The sequence below is a fragment of the Macrosteles quadrilineatus genome, unplaced genomic scaffold (assembly GCF_028750875.1).
Source record: "Macrosteles quadrilineatus isolate MER2022 unplaced genomic scaffold, UCM_ALF_1.0 Scaffold_9__3_contigs__length_116548681, whole genome shotgun sequence".
Taxonomy (NCBI): domain Eukaryota; kingdom Metazoa; phylum Arthropoda; class Insecta; order Hemiptera; family Cicadellidae; genus Macrosteles; species Macrosteles quadrilineatus.
This window is the reverse complement of record NW_026542602.1, coordinates 38,326,525-38,342,390: the sequence shown is the minus strand read 5'-3', so window position 1 is coordinate 38,342,390 and position 15,866 is coordinate 38,326,525. Positions and strand designations below refer to the sequence as shown.

Sequence of the window (15,866 nt, the reverse complement as noted above, 5' to 3'; positions counted from 1 at the left end):
TCTATTGCTTGTTCTCCTGCTTACATTCATATCCACTTCCTTTCTGAGTCCATCCTTGCACTAGGCTGCTTAATCTTTTGTCATCCTTCCACAGTTCATCTTCACCATCTGCCAATTTACTTGTTCTTCTCCACATCCCTCTTCATCTCATTTGTCCACTTTCTTCTTGGGATCCTTACCATTTATCACCTTAATTTCTAGTTTTCTAGCAATGAGAAATTCTCTCCTGATTGTTTAAGGTGTGTTTTCCTCCAACTTGAGTAACCGTACTGCGTGCTACGCAGTTTAGCTGAAGAACGTAGCGCGGACAGGAACAGCATGGTTAAAATAGGACACATCACAATTGTTTTTCTAACAAATCTGCCAATGCATTTGCTGACTAGCAAATTTGCAGTTCCACAGTAGCGATCTGCTATGGATCAGAGAATGATTTTTTTCCTTTTATGTAGGTGGTTAAAGAGAAAGAGATGGACGAGGATGTGGACATAGCTGGAAATGCTGATGGAACCTTTTGAATCTAAGAGCCGTGAGGGTGCTTTAAATATATATATATTAATAGGCAGCATGTTTCTTTAAAAACCTTTTTTCTCAGCTTGTGTGCATCGCAGGGAAAATCTACGCATACTGTTGGAAATATATTTTCCTTTGATATGGAGAATCCCTTTATAAATTAAAATAAAGTAAAAAATAAGCACAACAAATTGATTTAGATAAAAAAAAATTAACATGGACCTTATGGGTTGCCATACTGGTGACGAAATATAAACAGAAAATCAAAACAAATGGAAGAAATTCCAATCACTTGTTTTATTTACAGTGTGGGGTGGAAATAGATAATTCTGTACATTAGATATTTTAGGTAGAGTTTTAGAACATTAGACAACCTCTCAATGAAGTAAAATTTAAGCAGTATTAGGTTAACTTATCATTTTTCCAATCTTGTTGATTAGGTGTGTAAACTCTGACACACATTCCGTTAATATACTGTCGGGATGAACAGTGAACTTAGAAAACTAGTTTCCTTTATACTTCTAATGTAAACAATAGCCCAGTTTGGCAACGCTGTTCGCAACTGACTGCTCTCAAGGTAGTGCCCCCGCTTCGTGCTTCAATGTTGGCAGTTAGTCGTGCACGTGTTACTAGAAAAAGTCCCATTGGTTTCAATGATATCGGTGGCTCCGACAACAGCGAAGCACAAAGCACACAGCGTAACTGGCTTAACTTCGTCGCTAGGAAGACACCGATTTAGAAAAAATACATATTTTGAACTTAAATATATTAAATTTATTAGCAGAATGATCGAGTTAAAACTAAGAGGAAAAATGATTTTTCAAAATTATTTATAAAAAATGTTATATTCTTGAATACATGAATAAATTCTGTAAATACAAAGTATTTGAGTAACAACAAATAAGGTTATATTTAACGTATATATACATACATATGTTTGGGTACCCCTTGGTTATCCATACTACTATTGTATACTAAATTAATTGTTAAATAATTAAGATGACTGCCCTGATTTATTGATGCCAAGTACAAGCAAACCCTGTCATAGTCTTCCTGTTTTACTTTTCTAATAATTTTTAAGAATTATAAAAATAATGCTTTCCTAAGCTAAAAATTCTGTTTACCATCATACCAAAAAACCTTAGTTTTTTTTCTCAAACAACCATTAACCCCAAATAAACCCAAATTATTACTTCTGTTGTGAATTTCCTGTATTAAAGGCAGCAGTATGTATAAACAAAAAGTACCTTCGCATAACACCAGTTATCTTTAGTAATAGTACACATCAATTTTAATGTCATGTAAAAGTTTCTTCCAATGGATATTAATGACGTTGCTAAAGTCTTACAGTATAAGTAACCTGGAAATATATGAAAACCTGTTTATACCCTAAAAATCTAAGCCTCTATATCTTTTCTTACACTTGAATCAGTTATTTATGAAAGGGCTCATGTCATTTTTTTTTACAAATTGACTTTTGGTCGAAAATCAATAAAACATACATATCTGCATATTTATTTATGAACGGGCTCTTGTCAAACCTGTTGTAATGTACATTGAAGCCAGCTGAAATCTGTAATTGTTTATGAAACGGCTCATGTCAGAGACAGGAGCCCTTTCATGAACAAAGTTAGGTTGGCAGCGCATGCGCATTGGAAGTTTTTTCCTGTCAGCTGAGCTTCTGCTGGGCTTGTTTTTCTTACTTTTCTACTGCACCATTCTATTCTAAGAGAGTTGAGGTTAGAGGTTATGTTTGTTTGGTATTCAAGCTACTTTATACTCGTTTAGCCTACTCAAGTGCTTTTTTTAAAATGTTAGAAAGTGAAAGTCCTGACGACGAAGGCCTAGGTAAAGAAACAAATAAACGAAAAAGAGGTGTACGAAATATTGAAAAATATAAAGTGAATGTTATTAAAAAGGCCAGAATTCGAGGAGATGAATACGTCAACTACAAAGGAAATGTTACAGAAGCACGTACAACTGGAATACCATGCACGTATGTTGAATGTTTATCTATGCTTTACACTAAGTTACCAACATTCCTAACTTAGAAACAAAGTCAAATCACCTTTCAATTTTTATTATGTTGTTTCCTAAGAATTAGGTTATGTCTTTATTTGATTATTTTGTTGGAAAAACTTTAGGCCTACACATTTTTTATTTTCTCTAATACATAGTAGCCTAGAGACCAAAGTTTGTTAAAAATGTAGTCACCAATTCATCTCTAAACCGAAAAGACCTTAAGACGTTAAGGCCTGATACATTCTAATTTTTTTAGGTGCAGAATGAAATGTTTTGAACGTATAACTGAAGAGGATCAATTAGATATTCTAAATAGAGGAGGAAGCTTTCAAAACAAAGATGAACAAGATTTATTTTATCAGTCATTAATAGAAGCCTATCCTGTTAAAACTAGAAGATCAAGAGTTACTACACAAACTGAAGAAGAACCTAAGCCTAAGCATTCTGTTGCACATGAAAGTTCTTTTACCTTTCATGTACTGGTTGGTGAAAAAAGAACTAAAGTTTGCAAAAAGGCTTTTTTGAGTTTGTATGGAATAGGCGATAAAAAGGTTAGAAGACTTAAAAATTTACTTTTAAAAGGTAAGTCGCCTAGAGACTTAAGAGGACAGCAGATGAATAGGAAAACGTTTCCTAAAGATTATACGGATCAAATAAAAAAGCACATTGAGTCCTTCCCTTTAAAAATAAGTCACTACTCATCTAAGGAAATTAAGTACTTAGATGCCAACCTTGATATCAAGAAAATGTACAATCTGTTCTTAGACAAATTTGAGGGAAGCGATGTAGTTTATAGCTACTATTATAAAGTATTTAAAGAGCATTTTAACTATCGGTTTGGAAGGCCCCAGATTGACACATGCTGTGAGTGTGAAATGCTTAATACTCGCATTAAAAACCCTCAACTAAATGAGACTGCTAAACGAGTAGCTGAAGCACAGCTATTAGTTCACAAGAAGCGTAGTAACAAATTTTATAAATCAATTAGTGAGACCAAAGATTACTGCGCCTCACACAAAAACGCTTTACTTTTATGTTTTGACTACTGTGCTAACATATCTTTGCCAACCCTTCCAGTTCAGGACGTGTATTACCTCAGACAGTTGTCAGTTTACCCATTCGCTATTCACAATAGCAATAATGACTCAGCAACTTTTTACCTATACCATCAAGGTGTTGCTGCTAAAGGTTGCAATGAAGTTTGCTCTTTCATACAAAAATACATTAATGACAATGTACCTGCAAATGTTGATGAATTGTACCTATACAGTGATAACTGCACAGGTCAAAACAAAAACCACACCATGATCAGGTTTTTGCAATATCTCATAGACAGTGGAAGATTTAAAAAAATTGTGTATCGACTTCCAATAAGAGGACACTCGTACCTGCCATGTGATAGGGTATTCGGCGTTGTAAAAAGAAAATTAAGAAGATGCGATCGCTACTATACCGTAAAAGAGGTAACGGAAATGATAATAAGTGCTTCAGTACAAGGGAAGTTTACGGTGGACTTGGTAGACAAAGATGACATTTTGGATTTCCAAAAGTGGTGGCCCAACTTTTATAAAAAAAGCACTTTCTCAGAGGAAACCAAAACTGAAAAGAGGGGGAAAAGGGAGTATTTTACCATAACTTCTTATCATGAGTTTTCTTTTCACCATTCCAAGAAAGGTCAAGTGGTTGTTTCGGATTTTATTGGTGGATTTCCTTCAAAGACCTTTAATCTTGCTAACCAATCAAATCAACAGGTTGAAATTTCACCTCCCACTGACATTCTGTATAAAGAAAAAGTTCCTATACCAAAGAAGAAAATGGATGACATCAAGAAGCTTGTCCAATACGTTCCTCAAGAACACCTAGCCTTTTACCATGAGCTTGTTTGTTGGCCAACAATTGAGAAAGACAGTTAAATAAGACTTTTTCTAACTCGATTCTATTTTAACTCATTATGAAATGTAATAATGTGTGTTTTTTTTACCAAAAATAAATTTGTATTTTAGTCACGCTTGAAAATAAAAAACGGGTTTTATGTTTTCAAACCTTTTTTTATGAAAGGGCTCATGTCAGTAGTTTTTAAAAATTTGTATAAAAATTAAATATAACATTAAAGTTACAAAAACCAAATTCTAATATTTTAAAGGATTAATATATCTAAAATAGCAAAAAAACTGAAACTAAGTATTGTAACTTAGCAACCAAACAGTTTTTCTTGATTTCCCAAAAATTTGGTTTCAATGACAACAGCCCTTTCATAAATAACTGATTCACTTGTTGAGTGCAATAATACTGTTTTTAAATTTTCAAAGCCATTTTCCGCAGTTAAATAAAGTTACAAATTTTGTTTTGACAAAAAAAATTACTGTGAAAATTATGAAATTAGCATGGGGTTAAGCTGTATGTTTCTGATACATCTGAACATGTGTTCATGAATCTAAATTTTTACTTTGGAATCACTGTTAACTGACACTGCAAGGTAAAAATAATGCAAAGGTTCGTTTCCACTAAACCTTATTTTTCATCTAGTTGCACATATTATAACACTATATATTTCTAGAACCCTGGAGTATTGTTGTGGTAATTTCAGATGAAGAGAACAGTTAACAAACTAAAGTCCTCTAAAAATACTACGCAAGACATTTTATATGAAGATTATAGAAAAGGACCATTAATTTACAAATTACATCAACCCCTCCCCCCTGCCACAAATAAACGTGTGACAGAGATTGAGCAAAATATCCATGGGACCATTGAATATACAACATTTTGCTTCTATTATCTAACCCTATAATTTTTACTGCTTTCAACAGTGTTTATTTTATAATCCTTTTAATGCCCTTGTGTCATGGACTTTTCATAAACAGAATAGTTATACCCATGTATGGTACAGTCTTTTTTTTTTTTTTTTCTACGCCAGTGGCATTTCACACGAGAAGTTACGAGAGATCAAAGTTTAGTGGATGTGCCGGGGATTGAACCCGTCCCTCCCCAGTCCGTCCCGTCAGTCTTGGATGTATAACCTTAACTTTATGCAGTGGTCAACAATTTTAGGAATATAAACAATAGGGAAATAGTTATATTTAGAGAGAATTATTTCTAAAAAAAAATGTAAGCAGTAGCACAATCTCTTTGCAAGCCATGCATATAAACAGTAAACACACAAACTGCCAAAGAGGTTTTCCAAGGCCATTTGATGTCTGTGACAATGTCCCAAGAGAATCTTAACACCATAAATATTTGAGCATATCATGTAGAATGTGCGTTGGTTAAGATAATGGTAAAATGTAAACTAATTTGCATCACATATTCCACAGAAATAAATTTTTGACTTTTTTTTTAAACACATCTTGTACAAAATATATATAGTGGAAACGAACCTTATGGGACATAACAAGTGCTGTGGACTTAACTCTTCAAATCACTGTATTCCCAGTCTTTCCATGTTAATCATCAGAACAGAGATATGTACAAAATCAAACAAAACGTTGCTTTTCATACTCTGATGACATAAATTAAACATAGCATGTTTTGACTTTTGATTAATAAAGGGGTTCAAGTTGGGCAGTAAAATATGTAAATATGTTTAAAAATGAGTATCTTGTTCAGAATGTGTAGAAAATTCAAAATCGACTCATCGGGCAAAGTAAAATGCCAGAAAATTACGCCGCTAGGTAAGCCTATGTTGGTAATACAAAAAAAACATAATCATTAACGACTTTTTAAACCCTAGAACATTTGACTAGATTAATCTGGCGTTTTACATTGAGTTCCTGATAAAAATTAACAAAAAATTAAAACCCCTTATTTACTTAAGGATAATACAAATTAAGATATTTCAATACAACTCTAAAAAGATCCCTAGATGAACTATTGTCGGGACCACATAAGTTTGCAGTTGAGGGAGGAGCCTATTTACCATATGGTTTCGAATGAACCAATGAGAACGGTGCGGTGTTGCCAAATCTAATAATACCAGCTGATTTGAAAATATTGCTTTTATATTTTAATTAGTGTTGTCAATGGGTGATGTGGCAACGTCGCGCTAGCCTTGTCTTGTGATTGGCTGCCACCAACTGCAAACTTACGTGGTCCCGACAATAGGCCTACTATGTAATTTTTAATATTATAAGATATGTACACTGACACTTACCGATGATAATGACATTTAATAGTACAGAAAAACATATTTGAAAAATGATTGAAGGATAAACATTCACATATAGGTACTTTCTAAGAACGTTTGTTAGTGATCTTAAACTAAGTGAAACATACATTCAGTTTGAATAAGAGATTAAAGTAAACTAAACTCACAGAGACAAGAAATAAAAAACTACTTAGTTTTACTATGGTAAAAAAAAAACTTAACTTTTTTTAACTTAAATTTTTAAACTTAACCAAAACCTGTAGTCATTAAATACCAGATGGGATTATTCTGTGCAAAATCCCTACCACAAAAGAAACCCCACACTAAGTACCTTAATAAAAAAATCTTTTAATTCTTCTTTAAACTAAATTATCAACGTGGGTTATAAGAATAAGTTGATTAATTTTCATAGAAATTAATATTAATAAAGATGTTTCCACAAAATATGTAAAGTTAGATACTTTTTAAACTAACATGTTTCAATATCCTGAAGTTTTAGTAACAATTTACACTTGATATCAATTCATGCAGACACTCAACAAACAACATTCTTTATTAAGCACACTGACAGTCAATTGGCCGTTACTAACTGCATTAGAACTCCAACCACCCAGATTGCCAAATTGCGTACATCTTGCAGTGACACTATTGCATTGTTGTATTAATGAGCTTTCTAGTGACATCTTGAAAAATTTGACCATAAATTTTTTCATTATTATGATCGGATGGGAACCGGTCCCAACTGGTACGGATAGTTAGAGTTCTGCTGTATTTTAATATACCTTTCTCCTAAGTTACACTGAATTTACAATAAACTAGACAATGCAATCCAACAAGTGTCGATATGTCCGTCAACACAGATAGGAACTCAGTAGTACTCATTGAACGCATCATTAGCCGTGATCGGTTTCGGAATACGATCCGAGACCTTTCTTCTGGATCGCTACAGCTACAGCTTGAGCCAGAAAGTCAGTTTCACCTGCGTACTTCTCCTGCGGCTCCGATGTAGACGGGAGGGGAGTCGACGGTCGATGGTGGAAGGGCACAGGATGGGTTGAGACAGATGCTCCCAAGGAATGAGAGCATATACAGGGTTTCTGCAACCCGTGGCTCTGTATGGCCATGAGAACCGCTTGGTTCTCTATGCCTTCTCTATTGTGGATGGTGGGGAAGATGTCGAAACTGATGATGTCTTCGTTGTCCGGGGGTGGAGTGAAGCCCATGTCCTCTAGCACGGAGTTGATAGTGTTGTCTACTACGGCTCGTGCCATCTGTCTTGTCTGCCAGCGGCCAATAGGACACTCTGCTGCCTGCTGCGGCTGAGCCTGGGACTGGTGGCTGCAACTGCGCCCTCCTGCACAACCCAGGCATCACAAGTGGTAAGACATCCAACCCTTGGCACCATCTCAAGTACGCCAAAACCCAAAATAATGGAAAGTACGCCCACTATTTGACTTAATGATGAAACAGTGAAATACGTTTGATAATTTCTTGGTACTCATGGGACTTGTTAATTCTGTCATATTTTCATTAGATTAGACTAAACTCATGTACTTTGTTACACAAACTATGTTTTCATTCTGGCTTTAATTTTTAATTGAATGAGACTTTTGAGCCATTGAAAAAATAAAAATATATTATTTTTGAATTAATGATACGGATATTTATTATTTGACGGGATATTAACTAAATTAAACGGATTCTGATTACTTTATTTGTACTCTGTACATTACTTCTCTGTGATGTGAAAAAACAAGCACTTTGTTTAATTTCTTTTACTAAATTTATGAACTATGAGGTAGGTACGGTACTAAGTAAAAAAAAACTTCTATATTTGAGCTACATGAAAAAATTTTCAAATCTAGGTTAGAAAATGTTCTTACCTCTTGGTCTGTCCAAGCGACAACGTCCTTTAATCTGCCAAACATATCTAGCTTTTTTGAGTGGCCTTTCCTCGTCCACAGAGTCAGGCGACATACTTTGACTAGTCGACCCTTTTTCTTCATCCATCCTTCTGAAAATGCTTAACATTTTATACAGAATAACAGTGAAAAAACCACCAAATTGTAGCCCAGTGATATTGAATAATTGTAGTGAATTATGTTCTAATCCTATTTTTGCACAGAGATTTTGTTTAAGACTTTTTAGACAATCATCAGCGCCTTTTCACAATCATGATGATGATGAATAGCTACACTGATGACGTGTTGAAATTTTGAAAAAAAATAGGATTGAAAACATAAGCAAAACAATGTTTGTTAATTCAATAAGGTAGCCTATGTGCTTGGTACCAGTACGAATTTAACATCAACAAGAAAAAAAAGTATTATGTTTTAGTTTATTATTGCTATTTTAGCCCTACACAACATATTTCACCCTGAAAATTTTGTTTAAAAATTGCAAAAATGTTTTTACTCAGAAGATCAGGTTTAAAAAATCATAAAAACTGCAAAGTGCCGAAAATGCCTGGCCCACTCCTCTACCAAACTAAATATAATATAATATAATCTAACCTAACCTAACCTTGGTTTAACAAAAGATCCGTCATTTTCGGCATATTGCTAACCTAATTAAGGGTTAACTTAGGTCAAGTATGGTTAGGTTACGTTGGATTAGGCTATATTTAGTTTGGAAAAGGAGTGTAGTTACCAAACTAAATATTATAAGGTACTGTAACTTAATCCAACCCATGCCTAGTAGTGATGCGTGATTGCGAGATGTTTGAACAATCGAAATGTTCCTTCTCGAGATGTTCCGCTTATCGATTGTTTCGATTGCTTAGCGAGAGGTTTGTACAATCGAGATGTTTCTCTCGATTGTTGCATTCATAAAGCCTCTGTTCATTAAACGTCTGTTCGCATCTATACATTTCATGAGAGTTGTTACAAGGATGTTAGTTCCTTTTCTGGATTCTTATAGAATAGTAGACTATTATGCACAACATATATACTTTTGACAAATGAATAAGCACTTAAGTCACTCCGTCATGGCAACAGAAATAGAAAATTATTTTCGCTTCAGTGTCCTCTCCGTTGCAAAGCACGGGTACAGCAGCTAGTGGTAAATAATACTGTTAACAGTGTTAACAAAACATTTATGAGAACCTTCTGTCTCACATTTTTAAACATTTTGATTTAAATACAACCATTTTGTTTGTAAAATATCTCGTCTTGTCAATAGTTTTTATTGAGTGGTATTAGTCACTATTCCGTAGATAAAGTACAGTAAGTAATATATACATAAACCTTCCTTGGTTTTGAAGTAAGATATACCTCTTATTGGGGCTCAATCCCCGGCAGATACAATAGAACTTAGATGATAATAAATGACGATGCCGCATACTTAACAAAACAATCCCCATGAACATCTCATTCTCGTTAAGGACTTCTAGCCTCTCGGTTCTCTAGACGAATGCGAGTACGAGAGAAGAGAAGCCGTGCTGAACGAAACAATCGTCACGAACGTCTCGTTAAAACCTCTCGGTAATAACCTGTCGGTCCCCTAGACGAATGCGAGAAGCGAGAGCGAGATACAAGAGAAGAGAAGCCGTGCTGAAACGAAACAATCTTCACGAACATCTCGATATTTAAAACCTCTCGCTAAGCAAAAGTACAATGAAAACGTCTCGAGAGGTTCAAACAATTGAAACGTTTCGATTGCAGCATCTCGCAATCGCGCATCACTAATGCTTAGGTTAGCAATATGCCGAAAATGACGGATCTTTTGTTAAACCAAGGTTAGGTAAAGTTAGGTCAAGTTAGTTTGGGTTAGGTTAGGTTATATTAGGTTAGGTTAGGCCTAGGTTATATTAGGTTAAGTTAGGTTAGGTTAGATTATATTGTATTTAGTTTTGTAGAGGAGTGGGACGGGCATTTTCAGCACTTTGCAGTTTTTTGATGGTTTTTCAAAACCTGATTTTCTGGATAAAAACGGCAGTTGCCGAAAAAGTGTCAGAGGGTGTTTAAAATGTCCTAAATAATAGTAAATACGCATTAAGTTACCTAAAAGTATTTTTAAAAATACCGATTTTTAGTAGGCCAACTTTTTTGCGATTTTTAGAGTGTAATAGGCGTTTGCCCCAAAAGTGCCAAATGTAAAAAGTATTCATAAATTTCAGTTATTCAATTCATGAGAAAACTCCATTTTTTCAAACTTTGTTAGAAGCCCCTGAGGTAAACAAAAACCACCTTGCTCTGGGCATATGGAACAAAAACATGATTCTTTACAGCTAAGTTAGTTATCTTACTCAAGATTCAAGATGTTTTTGTTACATAGTTAGTTTAGCCTAGCTGAAGATCCTTGTTTGAGCTAATCAAATCGTGGGGTACAAACATTTTCAAAGGCATACGGTACTACTAGTCCTATCAGGCATAGTCAATATTAACCCTTGAAAAAAGGGCTCAAACAAATTGTAGCAATCAACCGTTTCTGACAGACATTCCATTTTATATCAATTTAAAAATCAATAAAAAGAGTAAATTAATTTATTGATGCATTTGCTTATGACATTACCTGAGATTCTTTTATGTCCTTGTGACAACTTGAAGAAAGTCTCACCCTGAATCCACTAAACTTGCAGTTTACATGGCCTACAGTAGAGTAGACTAACTTAAGCTAAAAACTTGCGTAGAAAAAATCACTCACAAAATTGGCTGGTTAAGTTTCATAGTAAAAGTACTGGTACACAACATAAAATACCTACAAATTTGAAACTTTGAAATTATTTCAAAAATAAAATGTAAACAACATTTTGCTGTTTTGTCGTGACAGGGAACAAACAACAAAACAATAATAATAGAGAGTTAATTATTATTATTAGCTAGAAAAAAACTGATCAGTGACAGATTACGTAGGTCAAAGAGTATAAAAGTAAACTAGACATAGAGGTAAGAGTCATACTATACAAAATGTACCATCGATTTTTCTTTAATAGGAAGTTTATTGCAAAGAATAGACTGTATTTCTGTAAAATAAGGTTCCTACGTACTGAAATAAGGATTATAAGTAAATAATTATAGAATAGTCATATTTATTTATAGACGAGCATGTTTTTTTAAACCCTTTCCTCTCAGCATGTGTGAATCGCAGTGAAAATCTACACATATACTGTTAGAATTCCTTTAAATGTGCAGAAACCCTTTAGTACAAATTAAAATAGGCAAAAAATAAGCACAAAAATTAATTTAAAATAATAATAATAACACGGGCCTTATGGGTTGCCAAGATGGTGACGAAATATAAACAGAAAAGAACATCAAAACAAATGGAATAAATTCCAATCACATGTTTTATTTACAGCGTGGGGTGAAAATAGAGAAGTCTGTATAAATTTTTGGACTGGACGACCTCTAGTGTTGAAATAAGACTTGGGAGCTAGTTTGACATTGACATTATTTTTAAACCCTCGTCTCAGTTAGAAAGGACTGTGGCCATCTTTCATTGTAATTAACTGTAGGTGTAAGAATCGTCAAGACCAGACCGTTTTTCATGAGGAGTGGGGAAGACTTATATTGTGTCAAGTACAAATACCAAGTACATAATATAAATCTATATTATCAGCACAGAGAATTGCAAGGTACAGAAAAAAACTAGCTCATGAGTCGTGGGACGACAGCTTTCAGCTTTAGTATGTTGTGTCGGAAATGTACTTCTGACGCCGAGTAAGGAAAAGCCCAAACTGCGAGCACGGGCCACGGCCGCCTCCAGGCCGTGGCCTGGTAGAATTGGCAACGTCGCAAGTAGGGCTGTTTAGTGTCAGACGTCCCATAAGATAACATGGCAAACAGGTGACATCCGCTCATTAATTCATGCTTTATAGATTTAAATTTATGCACATAAATTTAAATATTGAAAATAAAACATACAGAATTGAAACATAAACAATGTTAAAACAATTAAAACATCAGTGTGTCTGTGGTGAAATCGTAGACAAGAGAGGTTTACACCCGTTATCCTGTATCAAAAGTTCTGGAAGATTTTTCCGACACGCTAAAGTTAACAATCTGATAAAAAAAAGCTTTGGTGTGTGCCGACATCCCAGCCCAACTGGAACCAACAGGTCTTGACCGAAATGATGGGAAGCGGCCAGATGGAGCCACAATCACCCCCTCTCCCCTGGAGCAAGGGCCAATGTCTAATCTAGGATTTCACTTGCTCTGATACTTACGCAGTGAGTTATATAAATCAAACAAAAAAGCAAACCGGAGCAGCAGCTGAAATGGCCACCCAGAGAAAACGTACAAATATTACGTCAAAAGGATACCAGTTAATCGTCTTGGGTGTGGAAACTGCTGGGCCATGGTGCAAGGAAGGCAAAGAACTGGGTAAATGAAATAGGTCGCAAGCTAATTGAAAAAACAGATGACTATAAAGCGAGGGAGCAAGGCCACACTTAGTGTGGCATTGGAGGGGCTACCTATAAAAGTTCAACGAATTGCCATGGTCATACAAAAAGGAAATGTCGCCAGCATCATTAGTTCCTCACCCACAGACGACGACCTTTCTTCAATATTTTATCTATAAAATTATTGTAAAAATTTGTATAATGTATTGTAAAAATTGGTATATTAAAAAAAGTTCATTAAAACATTAACAATATTAATTAAAAATCTATGTCTGTACATTTTAAGCGGAGACAATATTGTCATAGTCCAGGAACCAATCTTTCGTAAATATATGTACACAAATACTATTAGCCAAATCCTACGGCCACCTTTAACTCCAGGCCGCGGCCTTCGAAGTGGAAACATCGCAAGTAGTGTTGTAACAACTGTTTTGTTTAGAGGCAGCTAATAGTATTTGTGTATTTTAGCGAATTCCCCTATAGGGAAGTACCTCGTAGGTTGCACGGTAAGACGGTAAGACTTAGGCCTGGGGCCGATTTTCTTTTTCATTTGTTTGTACACACAGGCCAAAAATACCATCCGTTCAAATTTTATATACGTACCAAATTTCATCAAAATCAGACAACAGGTGTGGTCTGTAATTCTGTACACATCCACACACACACATCACTCTTCGAAAACCACTTTTTGGGGGTTCAGAAGGACCCAAAACAGATATATCCACTCAAAACTCACACATTATGAAAACAATACTTTCTCCATATACTATGTATAGGGGGAGAAAGTAAAAACATCTCCTGAGCTGATCTTGTGATTAAGTCAATAAAGTTACCTTGTCAAACTGCAGGAGCTGATTGACTGACGGTAATTTTTTTAAATTTCTTCTAACCCCTCAACAGAAGAACATTATTTTCGGAACAGTGGAATAGTGAAAGTAATGGAAAGCTCCAAAGACATCCTTTAAGTACGGTATGCAGCCTCACAGATCCTCCACTGGTACAAACGTCAGTAGCAGGACTTAGGGGTCGGTACTTGCTCCAATACTGTTCATCCGTTGCATGGATGTTCAAAGGGAAGAAATATATTTTACGCCACACTACATTATTTTGAAGAACTTCCCACGCAAGGATTTAGTCCAGAAAACAGCTGTTTGCCGCCAGCTTATTCAAATGGGGTTTCATTGCGTACTACTGTGCTGCAATGAGTTTTGCCGGACACCAATCAGCTGATTATACTGTATTTAGGTGGCAGTGAGTGGTTATAAACAAAAACAAAACCTCTCTTAGAGGTTATGACTAGTGATTTTTAGTCCTTTAGTTGGTGGAAATATATAAGGATTTGATTATAACAGGTTACATACCTTGACGTCCACAATTCCTTAGTCGGTGTCTGTTGACTATAGTTTCGACTACTACGTAGTCATTATGAAAAACAGAACGTTAAAATAATTACATTCGTTGAATGTCGTCAAATCTTAAGTATATCGAACACACACACAAACATAACACGAACACGGTAGACATTTAACGTAATTGGCCGGCCGGCCACGTCACTGAACTGGTCGACGACGACTGAGATAGTAATAGCATTGAGTCGTCGTCGACCAGTTCAGTGACGTGTGCCGGCCGGCCAATTACGTTAAATGTCTACCGTGTTCGTGTTATGTTTGTGTGTGTGTTCGATATACTTAAGATTTGACGACATTCAACGAATGTAATTATTTTAACGTTCTGTTTTTGATAATGACTACGTAGTAGTCGAAACTATAGTCAACAGACACCGACTAAGGAATTGTGGACGTCAAGGTACGTAACCTGTTATAATTGATTACCAATTCCGGAAGGCTTCAACATGAATAAATAAGGATTTGTACGGATTTAGTAGTATGGCGTAAACTATCGTACGTAACTCGTCCAAAATGTGTGTACCGGACTCGTATGGTAATCCCGTACTCGACTTCGTCTCGCACGGGAACGACCACACTCGTCCGGTAAACACTTATTTTCAGGACTAGTAACGTAATATACTATTTCCTACAGTCACCCGACAAAGTTGGCTTCCTTGTACTGTTTATAGTACAGAAAGCTGCTAATTGCTGCATATTTATACTTTGCCGCACATCAGGATTCCAACGAAACAACACAAAACAGCGTGGTTCTATTATGCACGTAATCCGTGTACGCTTGGAAATAGGTTGGCAACACTTAAAGATAATAATACTATGAGCAGCTGATTGACTATTATAACTACGATTTAACCTGTCATTTCGCGTTTATAGTTTCGGTATTTCTGAACGTTCTGGACTTTTCTTTTAAACGTTTTTAAAACATTCCTACGATCTTAATAAACAATAAAATACATTTAAAGCGTTTTTTTTAGGCGCGGAAACCACTTCAAATTACAAAAACAATACGGAACTATATTATATTCTTAAAACGCGGAGCACATTTCTTGCCGAGGAAAGGAGTGATACGGACAGCGCGTACTACTTTCTCTAGGGCACCTATTTGTGTTGCCAGCTGAACCTAAAAACGTGTTGTATAGTGTTTGAAAGACTAATTATTTATATACTTTATAGTGACTGTAGGAAAAATATAATGTGTAACACGAGTGAAAAAGGCCTTTGCTGCACTCGAGATCATTCCGCACTCGCCTGCGGCTCGTGCGTAAACATTGCTCTCGTGTGCAGCAAAGTGCCACTTTCACCACTAGTTACACAAATAACTATTTCTCTGGCAACAACTATTTTGCTGTGTCTATTCTCACCCTACAAAACTAAGGCGGGTCACACACATGTGCATCTCGCACGGTGCGACTAGCATTTTTGATGCCAGTAGCACTGTGCA

At 35.5% G+C, this 15,866-nt stretch overlaps 2 protein-coding genes across 3 annotated transcripts; one reads left to right on the top strand and one right to left on the bottom strand.

Moving 5' to 3' along the window:
- The first annotated feature begins 2,235 nt into the window (after window positions 1-2,235).
- LOC129003147 (uncharacterized) lies at window positions 2,236-4,537 on the top strand. The gene is made up of 2 exons (XM_054431394.1): window positions 2,236-2,506; window positions 2,789-4,537. The coding sequence occupies exons 1-2, from the start codon at window positions 2,322-2,324 to the stop codon at window positions 4,443-4,445; spliced, it is 1,842 nt and encodes a 613-aa protein (XP_054287369.1). The 5' UTR covers window positions 2,236-2,321; the 3' UTR covers window positions 4,446-4,537.
- A 165-nt stretch (window positions 4,538-4,702) lies between these two features.
- LOC129004429 (uncharacterized) lies at window positions 4,703-11,434 on the bottom strand. 2 transcript variants are annotated; one of them, XM_054433016.1, is made up of 3 exons: window positions 11,189-11,434; window positions 8,560-8,690; window positions 4,703-8,030 (listed from the first exon to the last, which is right to left on the bottom strand). In XM_054433016.1, the coding sequence occupies exons 2-3, from the start codon at window positions 8,684-8,686 to the stop codon at window positions 7,570-7,572; spliced, it is 588 nt and encodes a 195-aa protein (XP_054288991.1). In that variant the 5' UTR covers window positions 8,687-8,690; window positions 11,189-11,434; the 3' UTR covers window positions 4,703-7,569. The 2 variants fall into 2 exon arrangements, with proteins under 2 accessions (XP_054288991.1, XP_054288990.1); XM_054433015.1 differs by having other exon boundaries at window positions 11,321-11,434.
- Between the last annotated feature and the right edge of the window lie 4,432 nt (window positions 11,435-15,866).